This window comes from Zonotrichia leucophrys, chromosome 4A, assembly GCF_028769735.1.
Source record: "Zonotrichia leucophrys gambelii isolate GWCS_2022_RI chromosome 4A, RI_Zleu_2.0, whole genome shotgun sequence".
Lineage (NCBI taxonomy): Eukaryota > Metazoa > Chordata > Aves > Passeriformes > Passerellidae > Zonotrichia > Zonotrichia leucophrys.
This window is the reverse complement of record NC_088174.1, coordinates 13,026,553-13,054,097: the sequence shown is the minus strand read 5'-3', so window position 1 is coordinate 13,054,097 and position 27,545 is coordinate 13,026,553. Positions and strand designations below refer to the sequence as shown.

The window sequence follows — 27,545 nt, the reverse complement described above, 5'->3', positions numbered from 1 at the left end:
AAAAAAGTTATTGCTGACAAAGGCTAGGGATCAAAGGAAGAGCAAGTGATGAGGGTGGATCACCAAGCACTCTGGACCTTCTGGTGAGCAGGTCCAACAGGAGTGATTCACACACCCTTCCCCTAAAAGTGGTTTGCTGCACGGTTGGGAAGCTATTTTAGAAAAGACCAGCTCACAGGGAATTGGTACAGGATTTAAAGAGGCCTCAGCTAAAAGCTCAAAGTTCTGGATATTCCTGTAACTCCCAGCCTTGCTATTACAGCACACTCTCCACACTTTTCACCCAGGCTCACTCTCATGTGCCACCAGAGACATCCCCTGTGCTCCAGCAGGAACCCCAGCTCTGCAGACATGGACAGGATCATTTCAGACAGCCTGGCTGCTGCTGGGACAGACTGAGCAGCATCCCCCAGGTGAGGCAGCTTCTCCTCCCTGTGCCTCCTGCTGCCTGTGCCAACTTGTGCAAGAACACCAGGACTGGATCTTCCTGGGCTTTTTTATTTGCCAACCTTTAGCACACACTGAGGGCTCTGTGAATGGGCTTAGGACAGACATGTTCAGAACTGTAAAAGATACAAGAATTGAGCAGAAAGGACTTGTGATGATCAACACTTCTGTGGAGTTGAGAAGCCTAAGCTGGGTGGATTTCTTTCCAGAATGGAGAATTATCATAAGATGATACAACAAAAGCATTTTGGTCAAGTTTAGCTCCCTTAACCAGTTCTTCAAGCTTGAGATGAATGCAAGGGATACAAGTGAGAAAACTTTGCAATGGGACAAAGAAAGAACAGACTTTCACCAAGACTGCTTCAGCTTCATGATTAAACTGCCCTGGAAGTTCAACAGAACCAGGTAATTCTCAATAAAACACCAACACTCACACACAACCACAGCTTAAAATACAGCATCTCATCAGCAGAGCCACAGCAACCTCCCACACCTGTGGTCAGCTCAAGGCAAAAATGAAATGCAAGTAGAGAGTCACTGTTCTGGAGTAAAAGTGACTTAGTTAATGGTACTTTTCCAGAGTGAAATAGCACCAAATCTCAACAGGATGATTTGTCTTATCCTAAAAAAGCTTCTCTTAAACAATCTTAAGTGAACAGTTACCAAAATTGTTTTGTCTGAATTCTATGGATCCATAAATGCAGGTGAGACTGCTCCCTTTTGTCTGGCACAAACACCCATCAGTGAGTCCATCAGTGCTCTTGGGAACAGCCAGGCTGGAGTTCACAAAGTGTTTTCCTGCAAAGACCATTTGCCTTATGTTGTTACTAAAGCACAGGGGGGAACAAAACATTTACAAAAGAAACATTATTCCCAGTCTACATTTCTTGATTTGAACTCCAATGAATTTAAGAGTATTCTTTATAAAATAAACAGTAAGAGTCTTCTTCACTGGTATTTGGAGATTCTGCTATTTTCCCATTGTGAAAATGTTTGCTCAGCTTCCAGCTCTCTGTTTGATCTTGCTGCAGTGTGGTCAACTGCCTGCAAAATAAAACATGTACCATTTCCTCAGGCAGAAGTAGGGAAGCTGAAGGTACAAGGAGCAGCTCATCACCAATGGCTGGCTGTCCAAGGAAACTGTTTTTCATCTTACAGCTCTCACAGGATCTTTATAAAGTCAAGGAGAACTGTACCTTTGAAATAAACAGAGTAAAATGGAAGAACTTCTCATCATGAGAACAAGAGCAGCAAATGCAAGATTTCCATATCCAGCTCTAACTAAATGTCTGATTAGTAGTAATGTACTTCATTCTCTACCTTATCCTCAAAAAAAAAAAAAAATTTTGAATCAAAACCACTTAAATCAATGACAAGAAAGTCTACTTCTGTAAAATGTTTTTCTCCAGAAAGACTCAAGCCAATGTATATAATGAAACATGTATTTCAGGGACAGAAGTCTGTATATTCTCCTTTCCATATATACAGTAGGAACATTCTCAGGGCAAAACAGAGTCAAGTACCCCACACTGAGCAGATGCACAATGAGTTCACGTTGAAGTGATTAAATAATAATCCTTCCTAAATTTAAAATACTGCCACTAACATTGCTTACAAAAAACTCACTGGCTTTATTTGCCAGGATAAACACTAATGACCAAAAAAACCCCAACCAAAACTCCACAACCTTAAAGGAGCAAACACATATTCCACAAAACTACAAATCCTCCACAGGTCAGTAATAAGAAGTCAGAACTGAATATTAGTTATTTCAGTTGTTTATGAACCAATTTCAGCAGTGAGAGTATTTGCTTCTAATCTTCAATATTACATTCCGACTCAGTCACTTTTATGCCCAGAATTTATTAATAGCAATCTGAGCAGCCTTTACCTTGCCAGTATATTACTGGCCTTTCCTTTGATAATTTATATGAACAAATAATTTTAGACTCTAAACACATACCAGAAGCCTTTCAAAGATAGCTAGGAAAAAACAAGTACTAAAATCAAAAATCTCACCCTCTTTGCTTATGCCAACACCAGACAAAAATGCACTGTCATTTGGCCTTCTGCAAGCTCTGGATACCATCCTACAAACCAGCCAGAGATTTGGAAGCATCACACCACCCTCCAGCTCCTGGCTTTGGCCTTGGCAAGCAAATCATGCTGACAAGAAATAACATACTTCAAAAGTAACATTTTTCTCTGCTAACTTAGTTTTCAGCCAAATCCATGCCCTGCTCTATATTTCACCACACAGCTCCAGAAGTATTTCAGCTGCTTCAAGAAGCAGGTAAGGTCAAACCAGCTTATTTCTGCAGAGAAAGGCCCAGATTAACGAGAATTCAAACAGCAAGGTGAAAAATCCAGTGAGGAAAAGGAGGCCTTATTTAGACCAAGCAGAATCAGGACTAACTGAACATCAAAAGAACAGAGTTCAGCAGCAAAAGAAAATCTTGGCCAGGGTTGGTAGCTTAAAAAGACTTTGGAGAAACAGAATATTTTAGCTGCAAGAGAAAGAAAGAAAATCATATAAAATGCTGTAGCAGGAGTTAAAAGACAAAAACAAACCACTCCACCTTTATCACATAAAAGGGGTAATATTGATGTACAAGTAAAACAGCACCAAGTTTTGAATACATGTAACACAGATCTTGAAATCTCAGCTACACTGGCTTGTCTGTCAGGTTTACTGGTCTTACTGTAGTGTTTTACTGGTTCATTGTTGGTTTGTTCTGGCTTTGATTGGTGCTGTGCTTTTTTTCTTTTATTCTTTCCAACTATTTCTTGGCACAGTTTTGTCAGCTTGCAAAAAAAAGGGGCAGAGCCAAAGGCTGGGCATTAGAGCACAAGAATTCCAGGTCCAAAGCAGTTCCCAGTTTCACCAGCTTCAGGAAATCCAGGGACATGGTGATTTGGAGGCTGCAAGTCTTCATCTTCAGAGCTTCTAATAAGCAATGCCACAAGACTGAACTGCACAGTTTATTGTTCACTGGATTGCTTTCAGATCTAATTCAAAAATCACAACATTTCTAAAAATAATCTTCCAAGAAGACAATCTGCAATCCTCCATGCCAATCACAACAGCCTGTGTTACAGTACATACTCAATAGTTAGTCAAACATACAGATTTTTAAGAGTTCTGCTAATGCTGCCCTAGCAAGAACAACTGCATTTCAGATATTACAACTTGTTTAAAGTATTTAAGTTTCTCAATAATTCAAGCTATTATTAAACAAGAATACCTTAACACAACATGCCTGTGGCATCCTAGCTTGTCAGTGGCGATCATTTGGAAAAAATAAGGTAAGAAAAAAAATCCAGCTGTTGAAATCTGATTCCACTCCTGTAATGGAATTTCCAAGTACCATAGGAAGACAGTGAAACCAGCAGAGCATTTTGCCTCCCAAATCACCAGAATGATTCATTTTTAAATTACCTTTCTGTTCACTGGTGACTGTACACATGATCACAACTCAGACCTGCTCATGTCTGAGCCAAAGTCAAGCAGGTATTTCTTTTGTACACCCTAAATTCAGGGGGCTGCTTCCAAAATGCCCAAGTATCTTCACCTCTTTGTAATCTCCTGAATCCAGCCCCAGCACTGCTCAGTGGGTTCTGCAGCAGGGAATAACCTCCTGTGCAGCCTTGAGCTTCCCTGCCTGAGTGCCAACAACTTTGGCAGAGGAGTTTTGGCAAGCCAAGACTGTCCTGGTCCCCCCAGTTCTGCCACAAACAGGGAAAGGAGAGGTGCTGGCACCTGTGTCCCCTGCCCATGAAGGACAGGGTAAGGCTGCTTGTCACTACAGAGCAGCCAATGCCCATGCTACCCCCATGTGTTTGATTTGTTATTTGAAGATTTGCTAGCTAAAAATAGCACACAGGAGAAGAAAGGTACTGACTGCATTATGAACACCAAATACATTTTTATTTAACGTTTTTCATTTTCCTAAAATAATTCAGAATCATATGATCTACCAATCACCTACTAATTTCATCCTCACAAACGTTTTTCTGTGCAAATGGGGCAGAAAAACAGCTCTAGGAGACACTTACAGACATTGACTCCCCTCCAAATACTTATGAATGCCATTTTTGAGGCAACAGAGCCCTCAGTTTTTCTGTACCTTTGGCTGTAGAACTCTTCTCATTTCAGCACTTCCACTCTCTAGTTTGTTCTGTGCAACACACCAGTCCTGTCACTGCCCAGCACTGAACAGCTCATAGCAAAGAGACTCCCAAGATCAATTTTTTTTGTTCTTGGCACAGGAGAGCAGCACAGCAGCCACCTCTGGTATCTGAGATGAGCACAGAAGGACACTGGCACTTGGTGTGACCTGAGCCCATCACTGGGCTGGTGCTGAGAGCAGGGAGCTGCAGGGCTCACTGCTGCCTGCTCTGGGCCTGCCTAACACACACCCTCCTCAGTTCTCAGCTGAGTATTTGAGCAGGTAACAATTCACAGGTTTAAATTACTCCCTCGACAATCCCACAGTGAAGAGTCTACAGAAGCATCACTTGCTCCTCCTCATATCCCAGCTAGTGAGCACCAGGTCAGAGTGTTAAGGCTCAGTATAGTGAATAGTAAGTTAATTGTTTCTTCCTGTGAAGTTATTTCTGCTGCTTTTGTAGGACGCTCAAACTGAAAACCATCCATCAAAAGTCCTTCTTGAAATCCAATGGGGACTTTCTGAAAATTTCGTTTTTTTTAAAGCACCTAAATTCCAGTCAAATAAAACATCACTAAAATTTAATATACATAAAACGTCTCCAAGACACCAGAGAAACATAAACTGCTTTAAAACATCTTTAGAAAAAAAAGACCCTGAAGTAGATGATTCCTTTGATCCCACACAGCTGAAACAGTCTGACACCAGATTTTTAGCAGAAAGGTGTCACTTTGCAGACCCCTCTATCTCCATCCACCTCCAGGCACCACAACTCTTCCTTTTTCTCTGGGGCACTCTATGGACCTTGATAACACAGGATCTCTCCTGTCCTCACCCACACTACAGTGCAGGGAAGGTGTCACCTCCAGCTGGCCCTGGGGACACAACAGCCACACTGCAGCCCCTCCTGGACACCCCTCAGCTGCAGCACCCTCCAGTTTCACCTACCCCCAAAGCAATGCAGGCCTTGCACTGCAAGGAAGGGCTGCAGTCTGAAGTGAGATGCCAGGAGATCTCCTGCAATTGCACATTTCTAAGATGAACTCTCCTGTACCTGCACCCATCAGACTGAATAATTTCTAGAGACAGATTGAACCAGTTGGTTTTCTAAAGCACATTAGTGAATGTTAACAACATTCTAGCACAGCATGTAAGTGCCAGTTTTTATTACAGGCAGTCAGCTACACAGAAAACTATTTCATCTTGTATAGAAAGAAGTATTTCTCCATGAAACCTTAAAATAAAAAAACCCAACCCAAAGAAAGCTCAACTACAAAAAGCCAAACTACACCATGCAATTCCCTGTCCTTTCAAGGTGACTTCACCATTAAATAAGACATAGAAACACTTTTCCTTCAAGAAGAATTCAAGATGTTTGTGTTACAAACAACTCAAATAATCTTTAAGCACAACACCCCTGCAAAACACGAGCAGAGAGGTTCTCAAGCTCCAGTTATGAAACAAGTACTGGGGTCTTTTGTTAAAATCAGCATTTAGAGAGAAGCAGCACCTGCTATAGGAATGCCAAATGCAGAAGCTGTATGAACAACTCAAAGCTGGAAACTGCTTGGAACCAAGGGATAATAATCAATGCCAAGCAGAAAGAAAAAAGCCTACACTACCTTTTTATTTATTACCTGCTGCTCCTGCTTCAATCTATCTCTGGATTTAGCTTTTTGGTCATCAGTATTTCATGTATTTTGACAGTTACTCTCACTGCACTTTTTCTTGTACAAGGAAAAAAGGAAACACATGAAGAAAGGAAAGTATAAATACCAAAGAGATCATAGGATCACCCTGTTCCAAAAAGCATTCTTATTTAAATAGAAAAACACTATCTAATTAAAAAGCACCTATTTCTGAGGAACACTCGAGAAGCCAGGATATTTCAGCACAGAGCTGAAGCAGAACAAGCTACATTTCACACAACAGCTTAATGGAGAGGGAACACAGAAGCAATCACAGTCTGCAGCCTTAGCACAGTAAGCACAACAAGAGGCTCCATGCTCCTGCTCAGCAGCATAGCAGTCATTGCAGAAATACCATTATAGGTGCATCTTATCCAAACACTGCAGAGAGGGCAACTGCACTAATGTAGAGATTTCAATCAAAGATTTTCAGCTTCTCACAGTGCCTGCTGCTCTTTCAGCCTATCAAATGTGCTTTCAATGCCAACCAGCCCCAGCTCAGCCCTTCTGCTGCTCCCTTCCTACACTCAGCATGGCTGCAGAAGCCAAAGGAACAAAGGCAGCAGCTGAGAGGTTACAGAGTAGCTGTATCAACACAAGGGATCCCTCAGTGCACGTTTTGGGAAATCAAGTGGAAAAGCTTTACTGATGATAATCTATCTTTGCAGCCCAGAGCGGAAATAACACAGTATGTTCCACATTTATTTTGCAAAATGCCACATTCCTTCCTCCTTCCTTCCAAAAGTACATCACAGAACTAGAGCACCACACCAAAGTGCTACAGGTATTACAAATTTACTTCAAAACTCAAGAATCTAGAAGGAGTCATCTAATCACCAGCTTTCCTCAATTCAGGTCTGAAATGCTGCTCTGAAGAAAATACTTTAGATGACCATTAAATCCATATACTCATGAAAATATAAATGAATATTGATATATGATATATTGATCAATTGATTTATGAAATATCAATCAGCCAGCCTAGCAAATAACTTCACTCTTATACAGCCAAAAATACACTGGTGGCCTTGGGAGCATTATTATTGGTCAGATTTTTATTTCAGATGATGGCAAGGTTGGATTTCTTTTTAATGCAAGAGTCATCTGGACCAAAGTAACCACCTGGGCTTAAGCTCTTGTGATTAGAGAAAGCTCCCCCAGGCCAGGGCAGGGCACATGGTCCAGATCCAGCCCTCCCATCCCATCCCAGCCTGGGAGAAGCACCGGGGCCCTGGCAGCAGCTAAAGGCACCAAGTGTTCTGCCTCAACAGATGCACATTCTCCCACAAAGCAGAGCTTAACTTTTTTTTTTTTTAATCAAAACTCACTGGCTGAACCATTAACAAGCTATGAAGACCAGTGCTAATGCATTATACTCACTTAGAAGCAGAGCATAGCAACACCAGCTTAACCACACTGTGGATCTTTGTTTTCTGTCCAATTAATTGCTCCACAACATCCATCTTATCAAGATCCTTACTTTTCCAAACACTATTTCACACATTTAAGATTTTAAAAGCATCTGTGAGAACACACACAAACCAACAACTGCCTTATCTTTAAAAAGTAAAATTAAGGCATTCTGAACTGTTAGTTTTTTTAGTCTAGAATAACATTCAATAAATCTAGTGCTGCTTATGCTGAAATTTGCATAGATACACAAGGAAAGAATCATAACTGCGTGGGACATTAAATAATAATAGTAATAATAATAGCTATTTAAAAATAAAGCAAGAGTTGTTTACCTATCTGATAATAAGCAGTTCACATTTCAGAGATCCTTGTCGATCTCAGTTCTTACACCAAAATAAAGTTTGTTTTGTTAATGCTCTGCAGAATGAATATACAGATCCATACAAGTCTATGGGCAACTCCAGATTCTGATCTGCACAATAAGAGTCCCTTTACAAGAATTAATCTCTGGGCACATTCTTAAAACCTCGATGCTAAAACATGCTGCTTACAGCTGAAATGGATTGCTATGTGTTTTTTAAGCATTCTGAAATTAGCCAGAAAAAAATACAAAGTAAAAAAATTCCTTTCAATTATTGCCTGCTATATTTTTGGGGGGTGTAAAAGCATAAGAGTTCCATTATTACGAGGTGAGCTGTAAAAATAAAGTTTAAGAAAGAAGAAAAAATTCCAAGAGTCAATCTACAAGAGTGAATTATTTAAGTAACAATCTGCATTTAAAATTATTTAAGTAGCAATCAGAACGGCACCAGCTGCTCTTCACATTGCTTGGTTTTTTTTATTTCTGGTGGGGGTTTTTGGTGGTGGTTTTTTGGTTTTTGGGGCTTTTTGTTATTTGTTTTGGGGTTTTTTGTTAGCCTGTGTTATTAAATAAAATCAAGGATACAGGCATTCAAAATACAGACAGTGAAGAGAACCACTAAGGCTGAAGCCTTCTGGAACCTTCTGCCAGGGCCATGGAGCTGCACTGAGCTGCAGAGCCCAGGTCACACGGTACAGAACGTGCTGCTTCCCACTGGATCCATGAGAACACTGCAGGAGACAGCTCTCAGATACATCTTTGCTAGATCACAGCAAGCTCAAAACATCATTGTTGCACCACTGCTGCAAATCATAGCTCCTCCTGGCAAGCTGTTATAAAATATGCAAGGGTGAACAAGGTAGAAGTTCCTTTTTCCACTGTTAAAATGTGAGCCAAGCAAATACTACATAGCTCTCATCAAGTTAAAAAAGAATGAATGCCCCTTCTCAAGGTATCACAGGTGTGCTCTGTGCATATTTACAGCCACACCACACAGCCAGGGTGCAATGCCCAGGCCTTTTTACATAAATATACCAACAAAAAAAGGCATCTTTCAAAAATGTCTTTTTTCAACTTCTAAGTGAGACTGAAATAATAACAGCACAAAAGAGACTCCATGTGCCAGGAACCACCAACTTCACAAAGCACCTTCCTCCTTACAGAACACCTCCCTACAAAAATGTAACTCGGGAGATCCAACTCAACTGTTTGATTTTAAGCTTCTATTTTTAAAATAAAAGTGACCTTTGCACTGAGGATGAGTAAAGCCTCTTAATGCAAACCTATCTACTTTTGTCTAGTTTATCCTGTAGTCTTAAGGGCTTACATCTTTGAATGTGTCCAAGCCCAAATAAAGACCCAAATAAAAAGATGAAAATATAAACTGCTATAGTATCTATGAACAACAGATGATGGTTTCCATTCAAGGCCTCTGGCATCTCATCTACTGCACAGCACAAAGCAGAAACCCACCTCACAGGAAAAAGCAAGCTTTGACTCTGCAGATTCCTGTAGGAGCAGAACCAGTTAAAATATTTTCATTAAGAACTAACCCAGCAACACACACTTGGCCTTCTGTGAAGACAGGCAGCAGGTGAAAGAACAAGTTCCAGTATTTAACTACTTCAGAATTATAATAATAAAAAGGACAGCTAAGCTGAGTTCAGCCCCTCATATCTATCAAGAAGTTAATTTCTGAACTGTCCTTCCTTTAAATCAATTCCTTTCAAAAATTTAGCCATCACCTTTAAGTTCCTGCATGAATCTGATTTTTTACAAAATACCTCAATTTCAGAAGGCACAAAACTATACCTTTTAGAAGAATGAATCACCCTGATTACTACTGCTTTGGGTTTTTTTAAAAGCAAAAGGTACATTACTTTTCACAAAATTCCTCATTATAATGTTCTGTCCTCATTACACCAATTCCTGGAAGAGGTTGCTTACTACAGCTCACAACCAGGACACAAAGAAGTGAAGCAGCATGCTTATGCATGTTTAAAAGCATTTTAACATGTTTGACACTACCCAGTATGATGTTTCTCAGGAATGGGAATGTGCTTTTTAAAGGACACTCTCTACAGGAATCAGTTTAGTACCTTTATAAGCTAAAAGGGACTACAGTACTTCCTTGCTTGCTGCAGGGATGCCAACTGATGATTCCTAAGATTTTACTAAAATACATTTTTAGATGTTTTCAGATTCTGAGACACATACACTGCAGTATGTAAAATACAAACCTACCACCTGCACCAACAAGAACCTTCTGCCTATGGCATTAATTATCCAATTTCAGAATAGATGCCTAATTTTAAAAAAGGAACTTTTTTGTACACATTCTTTGGTCAGATTTAAGTGATAAAGCAGTTAAATTGAAAGAAGTGTGTAAAAACTGTTTGGTGGTTATTCTCAAACAGTATTGAGTTGATTTTCTTTTGCCCTCAAAAAAAATTAGACAATCCTATCTGCATCAGTGCTCCTTAAACAACAGACTTCTGTTTCTCTTCCTTAAGTCATTGTGTTTAACAGAGGAAAAGCAATTGTTGGCTTTAACCTGCCAGTCATTTCTGCACGAAGACAACCTCTGAAAACACACAAATTTCACAACAAAGCTTCAAACAAGCACAGTGGAAGACACCGAGGAGAGGTGTGTGCAGTACTTCCCAGGCAATGGAAGATGTTGGTGCTCAGAAATAAAAATACTGCTGTAACTGACCCAAGAAGTGTGTAGTGGTAGAACAGGAATGGTTATCTCTCTGCACTGAACAAGTACAGAGTAGTCTCTGAATTAGCTATCAAGAACAGACACTGAGTGTGCTGCTTACTCTCCATCCAGTCCCTCAGTCCCACATTCAGCACCTTTTTCCCCCTTTCCAACAAGCCTGGCTAGTGGCTTCACCAAGTGTGCACCTCATTAACAGCGTATCTGGAGACAAAGATAGGCCTCTCCCACTGAGCTCAGCTCTCCTTCCCCGTTTCAGCTCTCAGATAGCAGCCTCCCTCTTGCCCCTGCAGCTGCTATCTGCCTTGCACCAAAAATTCTGCCTGCACACCCCAGTGCCAGCTTACAAACCTCCAAGTGTATTCCCAGCTGCTCACACCAGCCCTTCCACAGCACAGGCCACCAAGAACTCATGCCTGCCAAAAGTCAGATCTTTTATATGTAAAACCCAATGATTTTCAGTGTCTAAATGTTCCTGTAAAAACTTCATCAACTCAGGCTTATTCTGTGCAGCTGCTACAGTTAAGCTTACTAGGTAACCTTCATGTTTGCCTCCTTTCCACAAAAGTGGAAAAACACAAAATGCATTTGCTACCACCTCAGGCAGCATTCCTGCAGATCTTTGCCTCAAACCCAACAGGTTTCATGGCTGGGTTCCTCTTTCTCCCTGCAGCTCAGTCAGGAGCTCTGATCTAATTTCTTCCAGAAAAAGACAAACAGATCTCACATCTCTCTTTCAGCAGCACAGCTCACTCACTCTGCCCTGTGCAGAGTGAGTGGCAATCAGTTCCATTCTGCAGCAGCACAGGTTCTCCATGAAAGCAAAATTTAAAAATGCTTGCAGAAGCTTCTGTGCCACTGAAATAGAAGACAGCAAAGTTACTTTCCTCAAGTGTCACCTTATGAACTCCCAGTTTTGAAGCACTATTTCAATATCATAAATTAACAGGTTATTTACATACAATAAGAACTCTTTGACAAATGTTTAAAAAAGCCTCTATAAATTCCTGCTCCAGCCTCTAAAATATCCCAATCCAACTCCAGAATTTCAGGGTAAAAAAGAAGAGGTTGCTCAGAGTCCATCATGAAGAGCTGTTTCCACAAGGGAGCTCTTTAGCACTGAAACATATGTTCAGGCTAGCAGGGAACAGCAGTGGAACTGGAAGGCATCCTATCCATCAGTCCCAGTTTGCACATCTCAAACAGTGCAGTGTTTCACACACACTGTATAAAGTAATCTGAGCTCCTTCTTAGACAGCTACATATTTCTGCACTCAAACTCATGGAGACTTTCTGCAGTGCAGTCACAGCTGACTCTTGCATTCAGTATAACACAACAGAAGGAGGAAAATATGTAATTCAGAATATAACTTATGTTCCCTCAGTCCTCTGACTTGTGACCAGATCGTTTACGAAGGTCAGACGATAGAGTCTCAGAAGAACATAAAACAGAAGTCATATTTCTGTGACCAGATAATAAATAATATTCCTTGAGCCCTGAGGAAAGGCCATATCACTGCCAGCAGCCAGATATCAGTCACAAGGGAACAGGGCAGTCCAGTTAATCAATAACTTCACATAAGGCCACCATTGTCTTTTTGGTCTGGGCCTGAACTCGCCAGTTACAGCCCAAATCCACAAGAAAACCACAAACTGCAGGATGTGAGGTTCCACAAAAATCGAGAATGGAAAAAATAAATGAAGAGTTAAGCCTTGCTTTCCTTTTCAAAAACTCTTTGGGCTAAGATTTTGGCATGAGCTCCATTTTCAGACAAATCTAGATAGATCTTGCCGAAACATCACTGGAAAATAAGAAAAGCTTGCAGGGAAAAGGGTAGGTGAGAAGACTGTTCTCTTTGCTCTATACTTTTACTCTAGCACCATTACTTCACAAAAAAAAAAAAAAATTAAGATTCTGCCTACTTACACCACAGCATGTGCTTATGTACAGAGAAACATTTATATTCAGAGGATGCTGAAATTTATATGATTTCAAAAAAAAAAAATCTACTGGGTAAATCTATGAAAAAAGCCACAGAAGGCCATGAGGGCCATCCCAGGAGCTGGGGCAGTGCCACGCCTGGCACGGTGCCACCCTCCTGGCCAGGCACTCCAGAACAGCCACGTCCTGCAGGAAGGGTGAGGTGGCACACAGGGCCTGGAGGTGCTGCAGCACCAGGACACAGCAGGGCTGGCATGGAGCAAGATGCAGCTCCAGCAATCCCCGGACACCAAGTCCTCGCAACAAGGACACATCAGGAACTGTGTTCCCTCAGCAGGACAATGCACTTCTCTTAGCCAGAAGGACAGGAACATCAAACACCCTGCCAGGCAGCAAGGCTGCTCCTGAAGCCATTTTTCTTGTCCAACTGGATACACACTGGAAATAAATTCCTTCTGTAACTAAATTTAGGCACTAGTGTTTTAGTAATAATAGACACCTTTTACAAAGGTGCTTTACTGTACACCTTATTACCCTCCCATGCATGCCAAATACCCAAAATCAGATGCCCAAATACCAGAACAGACTGGCTCACTTCCATGTTAACATGGCACTAACTAGAAAGACTCACTTGATAGCACCCTATCACAATTTCAATCTAAAAAATACACTAAAAACATTAGGCTGAACATCCTTACTTCATGAAGTAACATACTAATTTTACCTCCTAGTTCATGAAATGAGAGTTTGACCCAACATCTAACAGAATGTACAGGTATTTTTCCACTGACCTAAACAGGATCACATCACTTGACAATTACAAGGTTAATACATTTCATAACGTGCTTTTTAAAATATTAAATATTTGTCTCTTTCTGTAGAGTATTTTGGAAACAAAGTAAGAGCTATAAATGGTTGCACCGTAATTGCTGTCACAAATCACCACCTATACATTATATAACAAATAGGAGCCAAACAGCTGACGAGGTTCCAGAGGAATCTGCTGCCAGAGTGGGGCTGAGATTCCTGCCATCCCCATCTTCCTGTCCCCACCTTCCCAGGACAACATCCTGACTCCTGTTTGGACATTTGTCATCACAGCTCTTTGCAGAGCCCCACTGCAAACTGACAGACTAAATAATTCCATGTTTAAAAAATGGCAGAGAGCTACAAGCAGCCAAGCAGAATCAACAGGTCCTGTAAATCATTTCAAACCATCTATACTAAAGACAGTTTCAAAAACAGCACCTTACTTTCACAGATTTTGGCAAATCATTTGTGCAATAGCATGATTCTTCCATTAGCACAATACATGTGCATAATACTTTCTTGATATATTCTTGTCCATCAAAAGTGAACCAGTGCTGTTGGTTTTAAATACTTTAATGTTACAGATAAACAAATTCTGAAATAAACCAACCCAAGGCACGTATCTCAGCTACCCCTGCTCCAAAGCTCAAGTTCCTGTAATTCCTCTGCTTTCTAGATGGTCCTAACTCCACCACCATATTATTTCCCTCAAGTGCTTCATTGGTAAACTATCTGAAAAACTATGTAATTTAATTAGTATAAATCATCAAGAAAACAAGAGGATAAAGCAGCCACTGCTGCACATACTTGGAAAGCAAGCCTGCAAAATGCATTCACTTGCCAGGTTTGTTTTTACTTTCTCTAAATCAAGAGAAACAAAGTATTTAACTGCAGCAGCATTAGTAAAGACACTAGATTTTATATCTTTTACAGGCATGTTCTGTAAGACATAGAGAATCTGGCCTGGACCAAGAAGTTTTCCTGGCACAACTGTGATTGTTAAAAAACACAACAAGGGAACATCACAAATACCAGAGCAGGTCTTGAGAACAAGTCTCCAACCAGGGAGTCATCACTGCTGTGAGGCTTTCTCTGCTCAAGGAACAGACATGATGACAGCCCAGTAACACTCATTATTCCATGAAGTCTTTACGCAATAGTTGAGCTGCACTTGTGATCATAATTACTATAATCAGATATTTATTGAATCTGCAGCCTGTTCCTAGAAAAGTTACTAATTTTTGAAAAAATATTTTAAGATTGTTTAAGATCCAATTTAGAAAGCAGTGTGCTAAAGGCAGAAATAAAAATTTCTAAGAAGCATTAGCAAGTTACAAGCAGCACAGTACTTTTCCTTTCCCTCAGCTATTTAATGTATATTAAATATGACTGAATGCTATGATGGGTATCACAGCCCCATTTATTTCAATTACTATTTACTAAAACTGTCAACAGTCAGATGCTCATTAGCACATCAGAATGTACACAGATGCTTATTAAACACAAGGATCTTCCTCAGCAAATCTGAGTACAGACGTGGTAATAACCTGTAGCATTACCACACAGAGCTCCAGCAGCAAAGTCGTTTTTTCATTAAATCACCAGTGTGCTTGCTGTCACTGCAGGGAGCAAGTTCATTCCTCAAACACAAGATACACTTGTGAAATATTTGACACAAAACTAGAAGAAATCTAGGACAAAGGAAATCCAGTTAACACTGGCATAACAAAGACTTAGGGTTTGCATCCAGGCACAAACACGCATTGGGAAAATGGTGTGTGCATTGTGTCTAAAAAACACTTCTCCTAGGCAGATGGAGGATTTTTGAAAGTAACTTTCTGTAAGTCAAGGATGATTTCAATTCACAGAAATTATTTCCACACCTTCTTCTGAGAAAATGAAAGGTGCAATACAAAACAATAAATACTTACTCTGTGACTTGTCACTTCGGAAAGCTGTGTAAATTTATTACTGATGAAAGGAGCCAAGATTCATAGCTCATGATAATTACATTTCCTCATTATCAATGATGTGAATTAGTGAATAAGCTCACAGCACCAGTGAGCCCATTTACTTCTTAAACATCTCAAGAAGTTCTAGCTGGGAGATCTAGAGTATTCTCCTTTTTTCTCGAGGATGACCAACAATGTATTTGTACATAAACTTCATGTGTCAACAGTTATTACAAGTAGTGCAATACTCTGAGTAAATACAGTTTTAATCCAGGACTATTCAGGATTCTAAAACTCCCACAGCAATGCTTTCTGTGACACACTTTACTTAAGTGTTTTTAAGTTAGGATGTTTCCAACAGCAAGCTGCAGCCTTCAGTATAAGGGGTGCAGCACCATGGCGGTTTTTTTGTTTTTACTTCTGCCTAAACCTCGTGGTGCAGTGGAGAACAGCATGGCTGTACTTGCCTCAAACTCAAGGAATGAGACAACAGGGACAAGAGGAGCCAGCCAGGCAAGACTTGTTTACTCTCAAGGAGGCTTAGGGCAAACCTCATCATTCTCTACAACTCCTTTACAGGAGGCTGCAGTGAGAGAGGGGCTGGTCTCTTCTGCTGTGCCTGCAGCAAGGACCAGAGAAAATGGCCTTAAGCTGGGACAGAAGAAATTCAGATCAAATATTAGAAAGAAAATTTTCAGGATTCAGGAGGTCAGGCTGTTTAGGGAGGTGGCAGAGTCCCTGTCCCTAGCAGTGTTAAACAGGCTGGCAGTGGATGATGTGACTTAGTGGTTTAGGAATTACAGTAGCAGTACGGGGTTGATGGCTGGACTTGGTGATCTAAAAGGTGTCTTCCAACCTCGATGATTCGATGGCTTCACATCCAGCTCACCACGGAGCTGCACGGAGCAGCGGCTGCGAGCACCTTCCACGGAACTGGTGCAGGCTACCGTGCCCAGCAGGATGAATGGGGCGGGAGGAGCGGGGCACGGGGACACACAGCCCCAACAGCGAGTGGGGCTCCTTCTATCGCAGAGGCGGAAACAGCCGCGGGTGCTGTCCCACACCCACAGCGGCGCCAGGGCCGGGCCCCCGCGCTGCCCCGCGGCCGTGAGGGGTAACCGGCCCCGGCCCGCCCCACCCTGCCCGCGTGTCCCGGGGGGCTCGGGCTGCGCGGAGCCCGAGCGCGGTGATGGCCCCGCCGGAGCCACCGCCCCGCGGGGGGCGGAGCGCGGCCGCCCCTCGTTGCGCCGGGGCGGTGAATCACGGCCCGCCCGTCTCCTCCCCCCCCCTCCTCCATCTCAGCAGCGCCCTCAGCCTCTCTCCTCCATACAAAAGCAAAATGTCCGCCATCTTCACAAGCTGCTGCTGCCGCCGCCGGGCCGGACGGGGCCGTGCCGCGCCAAGGGCGGCCCAGCCGCGGGGCCGAGGCGGCCGGGGGGGTCATTACCTTAATGCAGTAGGGCGGCTCGTCGAACGTAACCAGCATGTACCTGTCGCCGCGGCTGGCGGGGTCCCGGGCCCGCAGCTGCGGAGAGAGAGGAGAGAAGCGGCGTGAGCGGGGCGAAGGGGGCGAGGGGGGCGGCGGCTCCCCCGGCGCCGCGCACTCACCTTCATGAAGATCTCCACGGCGCCCTTGGCGATGTCCAGGTAGCTGGTGCCCAGGTACGCCCGCTGGTTCATGGAGGCGGACGTGTCTATGAGGAAGAGGAGGATCGGCATGGTCCAGGCAGAGCCCCGGCCGGCGGGCTCCCTGCGGAGGAGGCGCGGCGCTCGCCCGCGGCTCGCTCGGCTCTGGCGGCGCTGCCCGAGCTCGCCCGGACTCAACTTCTCTTCCCTGAGCCTCCACCAGCACCATGTGACCAGCGCGCACGCCATTGGCTGGCAATTATACCGACATTTGCATATTCATGGCGGCGCGCGCGCGCGCGCGGGGAGGGAAGGGGGGGGAGAGGGATGGCGGCGGGCGCGCGCGCGCCGCACCTGTCACACACACACAGCGCCCGCCCCGCCCCTCTGCGGGGTCCCCCGCCCCGCGCTCCAGGGGCCGCCCCGCCCGGCCCCTCGCGGGCCGGCCCTCGTCCCGATCCCGCCGTGTGCCCCCGGTAGCCGCGGCTGAGTCACCGCGCCGCCGCCTGACCTCGGCTCCCGCAGCCCTCCATGGCTGGGGAGTATGCAGGAGCTGTGTGCTGGTTCCGGGGACCCGAGCGAAGCCACTCAGAGCTCACCCGGTGACATAATCGGCCCAGCTCCTGCTCTCCAGAGGTTTCACTTAAGCACTGAATCCCCAATCCCCATATGCGATCCTTTCCCGGGTCAGGTAACATCTCCCACAGGCAGTGCCTGGATTTGGCCATCACACACTGACAGGGCACCTCAGTGTACCCGGATCAAGGCAGGATGGCAACAAACTAATTGTGGCAAAACTAAAAATACATAAACCTTAAAATATTTCCTACCACTCAGAAAAATAAATTTTAAAAAAGTATTGTCAGAAAGGAGGGATCACACACTCAATTGGCCTGGAAAGTCTTTCTGAGATCATCAAGTCCGACCGATGGCCCAACACTTTGTCAACCAGGCCATGGCACCGAGTGCCACGTTCAGTTTTCCCTGAAACACCTCCAGGAACGGTGACTCCATCACCTCCCCGGGCTGCCTGTTCTAATCACCCTTTCTGTGAAGAAATTCCTCCTAATGTCCAACCCAAACCTCCCCATACAGCTCGAGGCCATGTACCCGTGTCCTGCCGCTGGTTGCCTCGGAGAAGAGCCCAGTTTGCACCTGGCTACAGCCTCCTTTCAGGAAATTTTGGAGAGAAATAAAGTTCTCCCTGAGCCTCCTGTTCAAGGTGTCCTGCTCCAACAGGCCTGGCAGCCACCACCGACAGCAACCAGATAAGGGGAAGGAGGCTGAGGAAGTATTTAGCACTATGTGCACTCATGAATGCTTGTTTTCTTCTAGGAGCAAATCCAAAACACACAAAAGAAGCACTGCCAGCATGTATCTTACTTTAAATTAATAAAGAAACTGATAATATTTTCCAGTGCTTTTAAATTCAAAGGCTTTTTCCACGTTTTTTTTTTTTTTTTGCCATTCATTTCAACAGCAGGCAGAGTCAGTTTCAGTTCTCACTCCGTTTTTGTGAAGCATTTGGACAATACTGTTGTTGCACAACATGACAGGTGAATTCTAATGCCCCATTACAAAGCATTACAAAATACAAATGTTGGTAAAGATACCATTTTGCTCAGAATAATCAAGAGATGTAAGCTAATTTGATTCAGGATGTACTCATCCTTTTTGTTGCCAGAAAAAGCCCAACACCTGCACACAGGACTTGCCACATCTCCATATTGACTTTAGAAAGACTATTGTCTTTTAAAAAAAACCTCTGCAGATATTTTTCAAATAACATTATCTCATTAATTAATTCTATTGAACCAAAAGTAGGTAAGTTAAATAGTTGAAAAAGAATCCTGTCAAACATGGAGACTCCATTCCATTATCCAGGCCCTCCATAAGTTGTGCATGTGTATCTGCAATTAAGGTTTCTGAATTTTAACAATCATAGCAGAAAGGCCAGGAGGGATAAACAGATAAATATTTTTACGCAAGTCATTAGTGCACATGAATGGAGCCAGACTGAAACAAATGGGATTTGAATCTCTATAGATAAGATAAAAATGCAGATACTGTATTTTTGTACTGCTGCATGTTAGCCTGGAAAGATAACTCCTGGACGGGAATGGATTTGCAAAGGCCTGAATGGAAACTGAAGGATTGGTAGAAGATGCCACCTAACACCGCCAGGTCCTGGCACGGGGAACCCGATGAGGCCACCTATGCATTGCTCTCATGGCAGCCAGATGAGCTCAGAGACTCCTTCTGCCTCCAGCTGACCTCAGCCAATTCCAGCTGGCAGCCCAATGCCCGTGTCCTGCAGCCTCCCTGACTGGCTCTATGAAATGCTAAACAATTACAAGTTCATATCCTCACCATTTTTTTTATAATTCCAGACCACCAGATACCTAAAAGCTGCTTCTTTGCTATCCAAACATAGTATTTAAAGGTCAAGATGAAACTCTTGTTTGCCAATTCACAGGCTGACCTTTCCAAGGGCAGCAGCAGGCAAGCTTCACATACTCTTCCTCTTTCTCTCTTGAGGATCTTGTTTTTGGATCCTGCTCCAGCTGATCACTGCAAGAGTTAAAGTCTAGCAATCTTCTAGATATGCTGCAAGACATTTATTTAGTTTAATGAGACACTTTTTATTCCTGAGATTACAGACACCATGGTTGCTAACATGCATGAATACAGCTAGAGTGGCTTTTACTCCTCCTCCATACAGTTTATTTTTTCAGTGCTGACTTTCTGGCAGCTGTGGCAGTGGACATTTATCATCTCCATAAAGTTTAAACTTTTCTTGGTCTTTAATTGAAAATATGCTCATCTGCTACATTTCTTCAGCTGCAATAGTTAAAGAAATTGTCTTTATGGGAAAATTAATCACAACAGGTACAGCAGGTTAAGCTCTCCTATAATTAAATATTTTGAAATAACTTCTGTGTAGATAGTCTATCCCATAGTAAAAAGGAACAGGATTCTGGATTGCTAATTCTAGTCAATTTTTGAACCAAACAGATCAGTGGTATTTTTCCCTGATGTGCTGATAAAGTATTATTTTTCTGTTTCTTGTTCTAACACAGCTTAACATCTAAGCTGTTGCCTCTAACAGGATTTTAGCACTAACAGTTTGTTTCTTAACACTTTTACGTTGCTTCATCTTACTTTTTTCTCACCTAGCTGCCTTCTGCCCTGAACAAGTAATACACCTGAGAGACAGAAGCCATGCTGCTTTAGACACTGAAGGTGCTCAGCTTTGGCACTGATTATCCACCTGAATTTGGGGCACACTGGATACATTAGGCAGAAATTATCTACTTAAAATCTGGATCAACAGCTAAACCCTTCAAACCTCCCTCTGCTGTGGTGGCTCCCTATCTTGGTCATGTAATACAGCTGCCCTGATGACTTTTTGCTTAATTTAAAACACTTCCAGCCAGAACAGAAATGGTCACTGCTAAATCACTACAAAAATACAGATTAATCCATGCTGGGAGCTGGGAGGTATGATCCCTATCACACACAAAAAAAGAGGCTGTCACCACATCTAAGGGACTTATATGGCACCACACAAGGTCTATTTTTCAGTACCACAGTGAGAATTTAGAAGGGTTTAGCTCTTAGGCAATCATAGATCTGCGCTGTCCCTTTCAGAAAGGTGAAATCTGCTGTTAACCTAAAGAATTTGTGTGCAGCTGGATCTGGGTGTGGAAGGTAAGAAAGTAAAATAATATATAACAGCTCCTTCACAGTTATATTCAAGATGGCAGAAGCTGAGCAAATTCAAGTCCTGTGATATTGTGTGTGCTGTATCAGGGCAAAATATTCTCCCCTGTCAGCAGTTAGCTGCTCTTAAGCCACACACTAGAAAAGGCCAGGCTGCTTCTGCCAGTGTGTCACACAGCCCCTTCTGGAAAAACAAAACAGAAAAAAAACCCCAAACCAACAAACACAAACAAAACCCCCAAACCAGTATTTTCCAGGATATTGCTCAGCAAGACCATTTTTCTATTTTGTAACTACACTACAAACTTCCACAAAATTGTAGCTCATCCTTAAAGATTTCTGCCCCTTTCACTTGCTCTGTCTCCTTTCTGCAATGATTCCACTCAAGAGTTTAGGAGCCTGATTCAAAATTTGCCTTTTCACTGCTTTTCAGGAACGTGGATTTGCAGATGGGAGGACAGTAATGGAAGCTGAGGAGCAAACCCTGGCTACTGTGAGCCATCAGACTTTGTGTAAGTCTCCGGTGCAGATGTGCACCTGAATTTCTTTTTCCAAGCTTCAGCAAATTCAGGAATTCCATTTTCAGCTAAAATATAAAGAACAGACTATGGATACATGCCCTGACTGCAGCACGTTTTCTGCTGATTTATTGACTGTGCATAAATACTGCACTATAACTGTCATATTTAACTACAAAAAGAGAGAGCTCTATGCTCAGGAAGATAATTCAGGGCAACTCTGAGGTTTTCCATCTGTCTTCCATGTACTTCAGAAAAAGCAGCCACTTAGCAAAGGGGCAGAGTCCAGCCATCCTGATTTTCTCCCCTTCTCCCTCAGATGTGTTAACCCTTTGCTGTGCACAGTTCAGCAAGGTTTCCTCTTCCTGCAAAGTTTTTATGCAAGCACAGCTAATACTGCCCAGAGTCCAAAGGTGAAAGCCAGATCCACAGCCTGCATAACAGCAGACAGTTTAATTTCCATTTTGCTTAAAAGACCAATGAGAAGGGGATGAGGAAGCGATTGGTTGCCTAAGATGGGGGATCGTTTTGCAATACTGGTAGATAAGCAAAATTCTGACAAAATGTCTCCGAGGAGGCATGAAATGAACCCACGAAGCAGCACTTTGAACAGCAAAGCAAGCCAGAACAGATTTCCAGATAGGCAAGGCTTTCCATATGAGAACAGGTTTCAAAGTCCAAGAGTCTCGCCAAGGAAGAAACAACACTCAGAATAAAAGTTTGAAAAATGTTCTGGCTGCTGAAAAGGAAACTGAAACCTTCTCCTGTTTAGCAAACTGGAGAATTGTGTTACTCTAAACCTCAGAAGATAAGGAAAGAAAAATTAAAATTGTGCACATACCTATGCAGGGAGATACAAAACCGAAAGTGTGTGCTTCAGCCTAGTGCATGTTTGTGATCCAGCAGCAAACATCATCAGATTAATGGCCCCAGCCCCAAGCCCCATATGTCCTGCCAAGTTCTCCCCTAGGAAAGATTTATCATCTCTTGCTGATAAACACTGGGAGACAACAGAGCTTGTTCTGTGGGGTAAGAGAGAGGGATTTGTGGCTGAGACAGGAGCCCTGCATCAGGCAGTCACAGCCAGGGGAGCAGGGGCTCACGGGCAGGGGATGCTCCCACTGTAGGTGCATTTGAATTGACAGCCAGCCAAGAACTGCGTGAAATTCCCCGTTACTTCCTTTTACTGGTCTTATGCTAAGTGTTGCTAAGCTGTACCTGGGAATCAGGCCAAATCAGCTTGGGATCTTGGGATGAAAGGCATTAAAAAAAAAATAACGAAACAGAAAAAAAATCCATAGTATTACCAATGTGGAAAGCAATAATATGAATTAAATGAATGCACAAGTGGTAGAATTTGGATTTTGTTACATTCTACAATGTAAAATATAAAGACAGACTAAAAACTTGCCACTTCGGAGGAAAACTACATCCTTCTGCCTGGGTTCCTGTGAGAAAGAGTCATAAAAGCAGCATTTCGTTACCAGAACTGAAACCTGAAAATACATATGTTTAAATAGACTGGAGCCAACAGGGACTGGTTGGGGGAGTCGTTTTCCCAGGCTGTGCTACACAGATTTGTGCCACCAAGTGAGAAGTTCACACTGTTCCATCTATTACCTATCAGAATTTATTTTATGGCAAAGAATACTCATGGGCTGGGGACCTGCTCTGAACTGACAGGATTTATCATAAAGCAAAAGGCCACACTTGGCTGTTTCATTTCTGGACACAGTTATGATTTTTTACTATATACATGGCTTGCCTGCAACAGAAACTCTCCCTTGCAGAGTTCAAAGTATCTCACACAGAGAAAGTTTAGCTAACCTGACTGCACTCCACATGATGCTTGTGCCTGATCCAAAGCAGATCAGACCCTGCTGGAAGCCTCAGCCCTCTGATTTCAGCTCAGCAAGTCACCTTCCACCCTTCACCATCATTTCACTGCACTGGGAACACACACTGTCCCTCACTGGCATGGCACCTTGTCTCTTAAAAAATATTTGGGGACAGTCTCCAAAATATTAATGGGACACCACTCCATGGGATGTTAACTCTGTGCTCAGGGCACCTAAAGTAACTTACTGGTCCCAAACAGGAAATATCATTTAGGGATGAATATTAACATTTCCAACATGTCCTTAAGAGATCATCATCATCTTACTGAAAGCAAACACTTCCATGACAGGAGTATGTTTATCATGATTTAATTGTTTAATTATAATTGCATTTTACTGTAAGAAATTTTCACAAAATATTTTTTCTCCCAAAGGAATCCCATATTTAATCCTAAAGACTATTTATCGTTAAAGAGAGTTACAAAAGCAAACAGAATGATCTACTTGGAACACAAGGTGCCTCGTGAGCTCTTACTGGTTCTTTTACAGATGTTCACCAGCACTTTCCATGGTTTCCTACCTTTGTTGCCCCAGTTGCAGAAGTGCTAATTTTGTTGTTTTCACTATTTAAAAAAAAACAACAAAATCGTATCAGCCCTGCCCTGTAGTTCTCAGCAGCTAATTTCAGCCATGATCTAATGAGTGGGTGGTAACAAGAACACGAGGCGGGACAGGATGGAAAGGCCCAAGCAGCACTGGGAGCTTAGCAGGAAACTCAGCAAAAAGCAAGAGCATGGGAAAATGAAACAAAGATCTTTTCATTCTTCAATATATATTTTTATAAACATATATTTTTAAATGTATATATTTTTAGATAGACAGTGAAGAAGAAGAAGTGAAAGCTCCTCTCCTTAAATATCTGGTATCTTGTTTGTAAGAAACAATTTTCCAGGAAGACCTTAGGCAGGGACACAACCTCATCTTTTGAGAGCAGCTCTCAGTGTAGGGACATGGAAAGGGGAGATGGCAGGAGGAGACAGTGCAGGGCAGCAGCACTGGCAGCAGCACACAGCAGATGGGAAATCCAAAGAACTGAGACACAGCAGGAAGCAAGAAGTAGGTGTACAGAGTCTTGAAGAGTCAGCTCGAATACCACAAGGTAGGAAAAAAGGGCACAAGGTGGAGGAGCTTTGTGACTTTGCCAGACTGAAAGGACAGCAAGGTGCTCCCTGCAGATGGCTGTGCTCAGATCTGGAGACATTTGCATTTGTCTCTCTCAGATGGAGTATTTGTGCCAGATAGGAGCACAGAAACTTCAAATAAAAATGTGCTCTCTTTTACTCCGCTGTCCCTTCAGATTTAGACATAATAGAAGACACTGTGCTTATTCTGGACTAAGCAGAATAAAACAGCCCCTCTCTCTCTGGAGATGCTGTGTCCTGGTAGTGCTGCCGACCTTGCTCAGTACAGACTGAATTACTGAACTTCCTGAACTCTCAGGTCCCAGTTTTGTCACTTCCTCACACTCACTCAATTTTTGTATATTAAGTTGGAAGGTTTCTTGGCAACAAAGGAGAACTTCAAACCCAGACACTTCTGTTTATTTGCTGCATTCTCTTACCTAGTTTTGTATATGAACACAATCTCAGACTGTAGGGGATTATAAGAACAACATTTTCTCTTCCTTTCAGAACCTTTTGGTAATTTCCAAGAGCCAAAAGCTAATGACTTTGGCACAAAGAAGCACCAAAGAAACCTTTAACCATGGCATTCCTGTATAGGGTTTCCTTGACACTTTTGTCTGAATGGAGAAAAAAAGAGAGGAGTAATAAAAAGCTCACATTTATCTTTTTTGAGATACAGAAGTTTCACTGCAAGAAGAAATGAAATAGACAAAGGCCCTTCAGGTTGGAAAAAAAGGATGACTGCAGAGGAAAATGATGGCAGTCTGTAAAACCGAATGGAGAAGGTAAATGCAGAGTAATTGTTCACTTTCTCTTGCAGTACAAAAGCTGAGGGGGCATCCAACAAAGGCATTTAGCAGCAGGTTTAAAACAGACACACCCAAAAGGAAATACTCTTTCCTACCATCCATAATTGCATTGTGGCACTCAGTGCCTCAGGAGGTTGTGGAGACTGAAAATGGATTTTAAAAGGCATTAAAGAAATTCATGGGGGACGGTGTGATCAACAGCAAATAAACACCGTAGCTTTGGTGAAACTTTTGTGCTTTCAAACCCTTCCCCCGAGCTGGGAGGAGGCACCAAGTCACGATGATTCGGTGCGTGGCCTTTTCCTCCCTCCCTGAGCGCTGTTCCTGGAACCAGCGTGGCAGTTCCTGTTGTTCTGTGAGCCCGGGGTCGCACATCACCGAGAGCAGAAACGTTCTCTGCATTCTCCTGCCCGACTCTGACTTCCAGCAGACTCCCTCAGAGATGCTGCTGACAGAGCTTTGCAATCCAACCCTCCCCACATTTTCCCTAGAGCAACCACACTTATAATTGTGCAGAGAGAGAATATTGTGTTAGCTCAAGTTAAACCAAGGAAAGTTTCAATCCTATGTTTTGGTATTTAATTGTAGCATTTATCTCATATTTAAAAAGGGTAGAAAATGTAGCTGCCCCCATTATTTATCAAAATGCTTGTCAGTCCCAAATAATAATTCAGTACGTTCTACAAAAAAAAGAAAGACAACCAAACAACTGGTCTCCATAGCCAAGTGAAAGTAATGATTTACCTCAGACAGCAAGAAAAACCAACCAACCAAACAGAAAAACCAGAAACTCCACCCTGAAGTCACTCAGTTTAATTTTTAAAAAACAGTATCTGCAATAAAAGATTTTATATTCAACATTCATATAAAGGACGAAATTTTCCAATTATGATTATGCTCACCCTTTTATTAAAAAACCAACTGTAATAACACCAATTCTCATCCAAACATTTTCAAACTTCAATTATTCCCTATTCAGCTAAACCCACTGTGTTTGCAAGGAAAATCCAAGTGAACAGGGAGTTTGTGCCAGCCCTTTCCCATGTCACAACACACACTCTGCATCAGCACCGAGCCAGGGACAGGCAGCTTGTCCCTTATCCCCAGCAGCCCCATCCTCCTGCCACCCCCTGTGCCATCTCCCTTTCCTCCCAGCGCACACATCCTGTTCCCTCATTTTACCATCCAGCAGGAGAGCAGAGGAGAGAAGAAAGCAGCAGACAAGGAGGAAGGGAAAAGGGAAAGAAGCAGGAAGGGAAAAGGGAAAGAAGAAGGAAGGAAAAAGGACATGGTGGGTAATCAATACAGGCCTTGTATATGTATATTGACAAGAAATGAAATTAAAAATTCAAGGGGGAAGACATCAAAAGCCTAGTGACAGTGTGGCACAGTGGAAAGCTGTGATGAACTGCTGGTGGATCAAGGTTTCCACAGCACTTGTATTCTCAGTTTAGGAGCAGGTTAAAATGAAAAATAGAGGCAGTGGTTAGACTTACACAAAGGCAGGGGGATCCAGAGTTGTTCAGACCCCTGGTGCTGTGGGTCTTCTGAGACTGGACTGTGCCCCTCAGGGGTTTGTATCTCAGCACAATGCCTTGGGGCTTCCAGCTAAGTGCTCACAAAGCCTTTTCCCTTCTCCACTTGCTCAGGTCTCATCCGTACTCACATGTTTATTTAACAGAAAATAAAATGCAGGAAAATGGATGGAGACAAGCTAAAGGAATAAACCTTTGAAAAGGAGTTACGAAAAAACAAGCATAGATCAGAAGGAAGACAAGCAGAGAGAAAAACAGTTCTACAAGGACAAGGTTCCTGCTGTTTTGAGGAGGAATCACTATGATGCAAAATACATAACTTAATGCATTGAAACCATAAACTACCCTTTGATACACATAACAGCAGCTTACCTGAATCATGTCTCAGGAGAACAATCAGCTGATAAAACTAAAATCACCATAAAAATAGAAGTTAACTTTTTAAATTCAGAAATTAGCACTAAAGAAAGTATTTAGCCATCAGACTGCTTTAAAAACAGAACAGTACATTATATCTTAGTGTATCAAGGCAGAACACTTTAGAATGGTGGTAAGAAAGGAAAAATTAGCCTCAGCTTTCCAAAGACACTTTCAGTGAAACACAGACGTTTCAGTTAATGGGCTTTGACTGTGGGTATTTTAGCTCTAGGCAGTCTCGCCTGGTGCACTTTGAGCTTAATTCTCTGAGGTATCAATCACTTGAAACTCCAGATGAACTCAGGAAGATCAGCAGCTGATGATAGTCAGAGTCAGGCCCAGCTGTATCAAAATGGTTAATCAAAGAGGCATTAAAAAATGTGAATCCAGC

General features: G+C 42.7%; 1 protein-coding gene across 7 annotated transcripts in view; it reads right to left on the bottom strand.

The window, feature by feature from the left end:
• LOC135447606 (integrator complex subunit 6-like) overlaps positions 1-27,342 on the bottom strand; it is a 49,595-nt gene extending 22,253 nt beyond the window's left edge. For 6 of the 7 annotated variants that reach the window (XR_010440222.1, XR_010440223.1, XM_064712596.1 and 3 more), the window contains exons 1-2: positions 17,113-17,344; positions 16,952-17,029 (exon numbers count right to left, since the gene is read on the bottom strand). Coding sequence is in view for 5 of the 7 variants with exons in the window: in XM_064712596.1 (XP_064568666.1) it covers positions 16,952-17,029; positions 17,113-17,223 (189 nt within the window). In the remaining 2 variants the exon portion in view is untranslated. Of the gene's footprint in view, positions 1-16,951; positions 17,030-17,112; positions 17,345-27,109; positions 27,147-27,245 lie in introns of those variants that run through there. The other variant, XM_064712597.1, reaches the window with a different exon arrangement.
• Between the last annotated feature and the right edge of the window lie 203 nt (positions 27,343-27,545).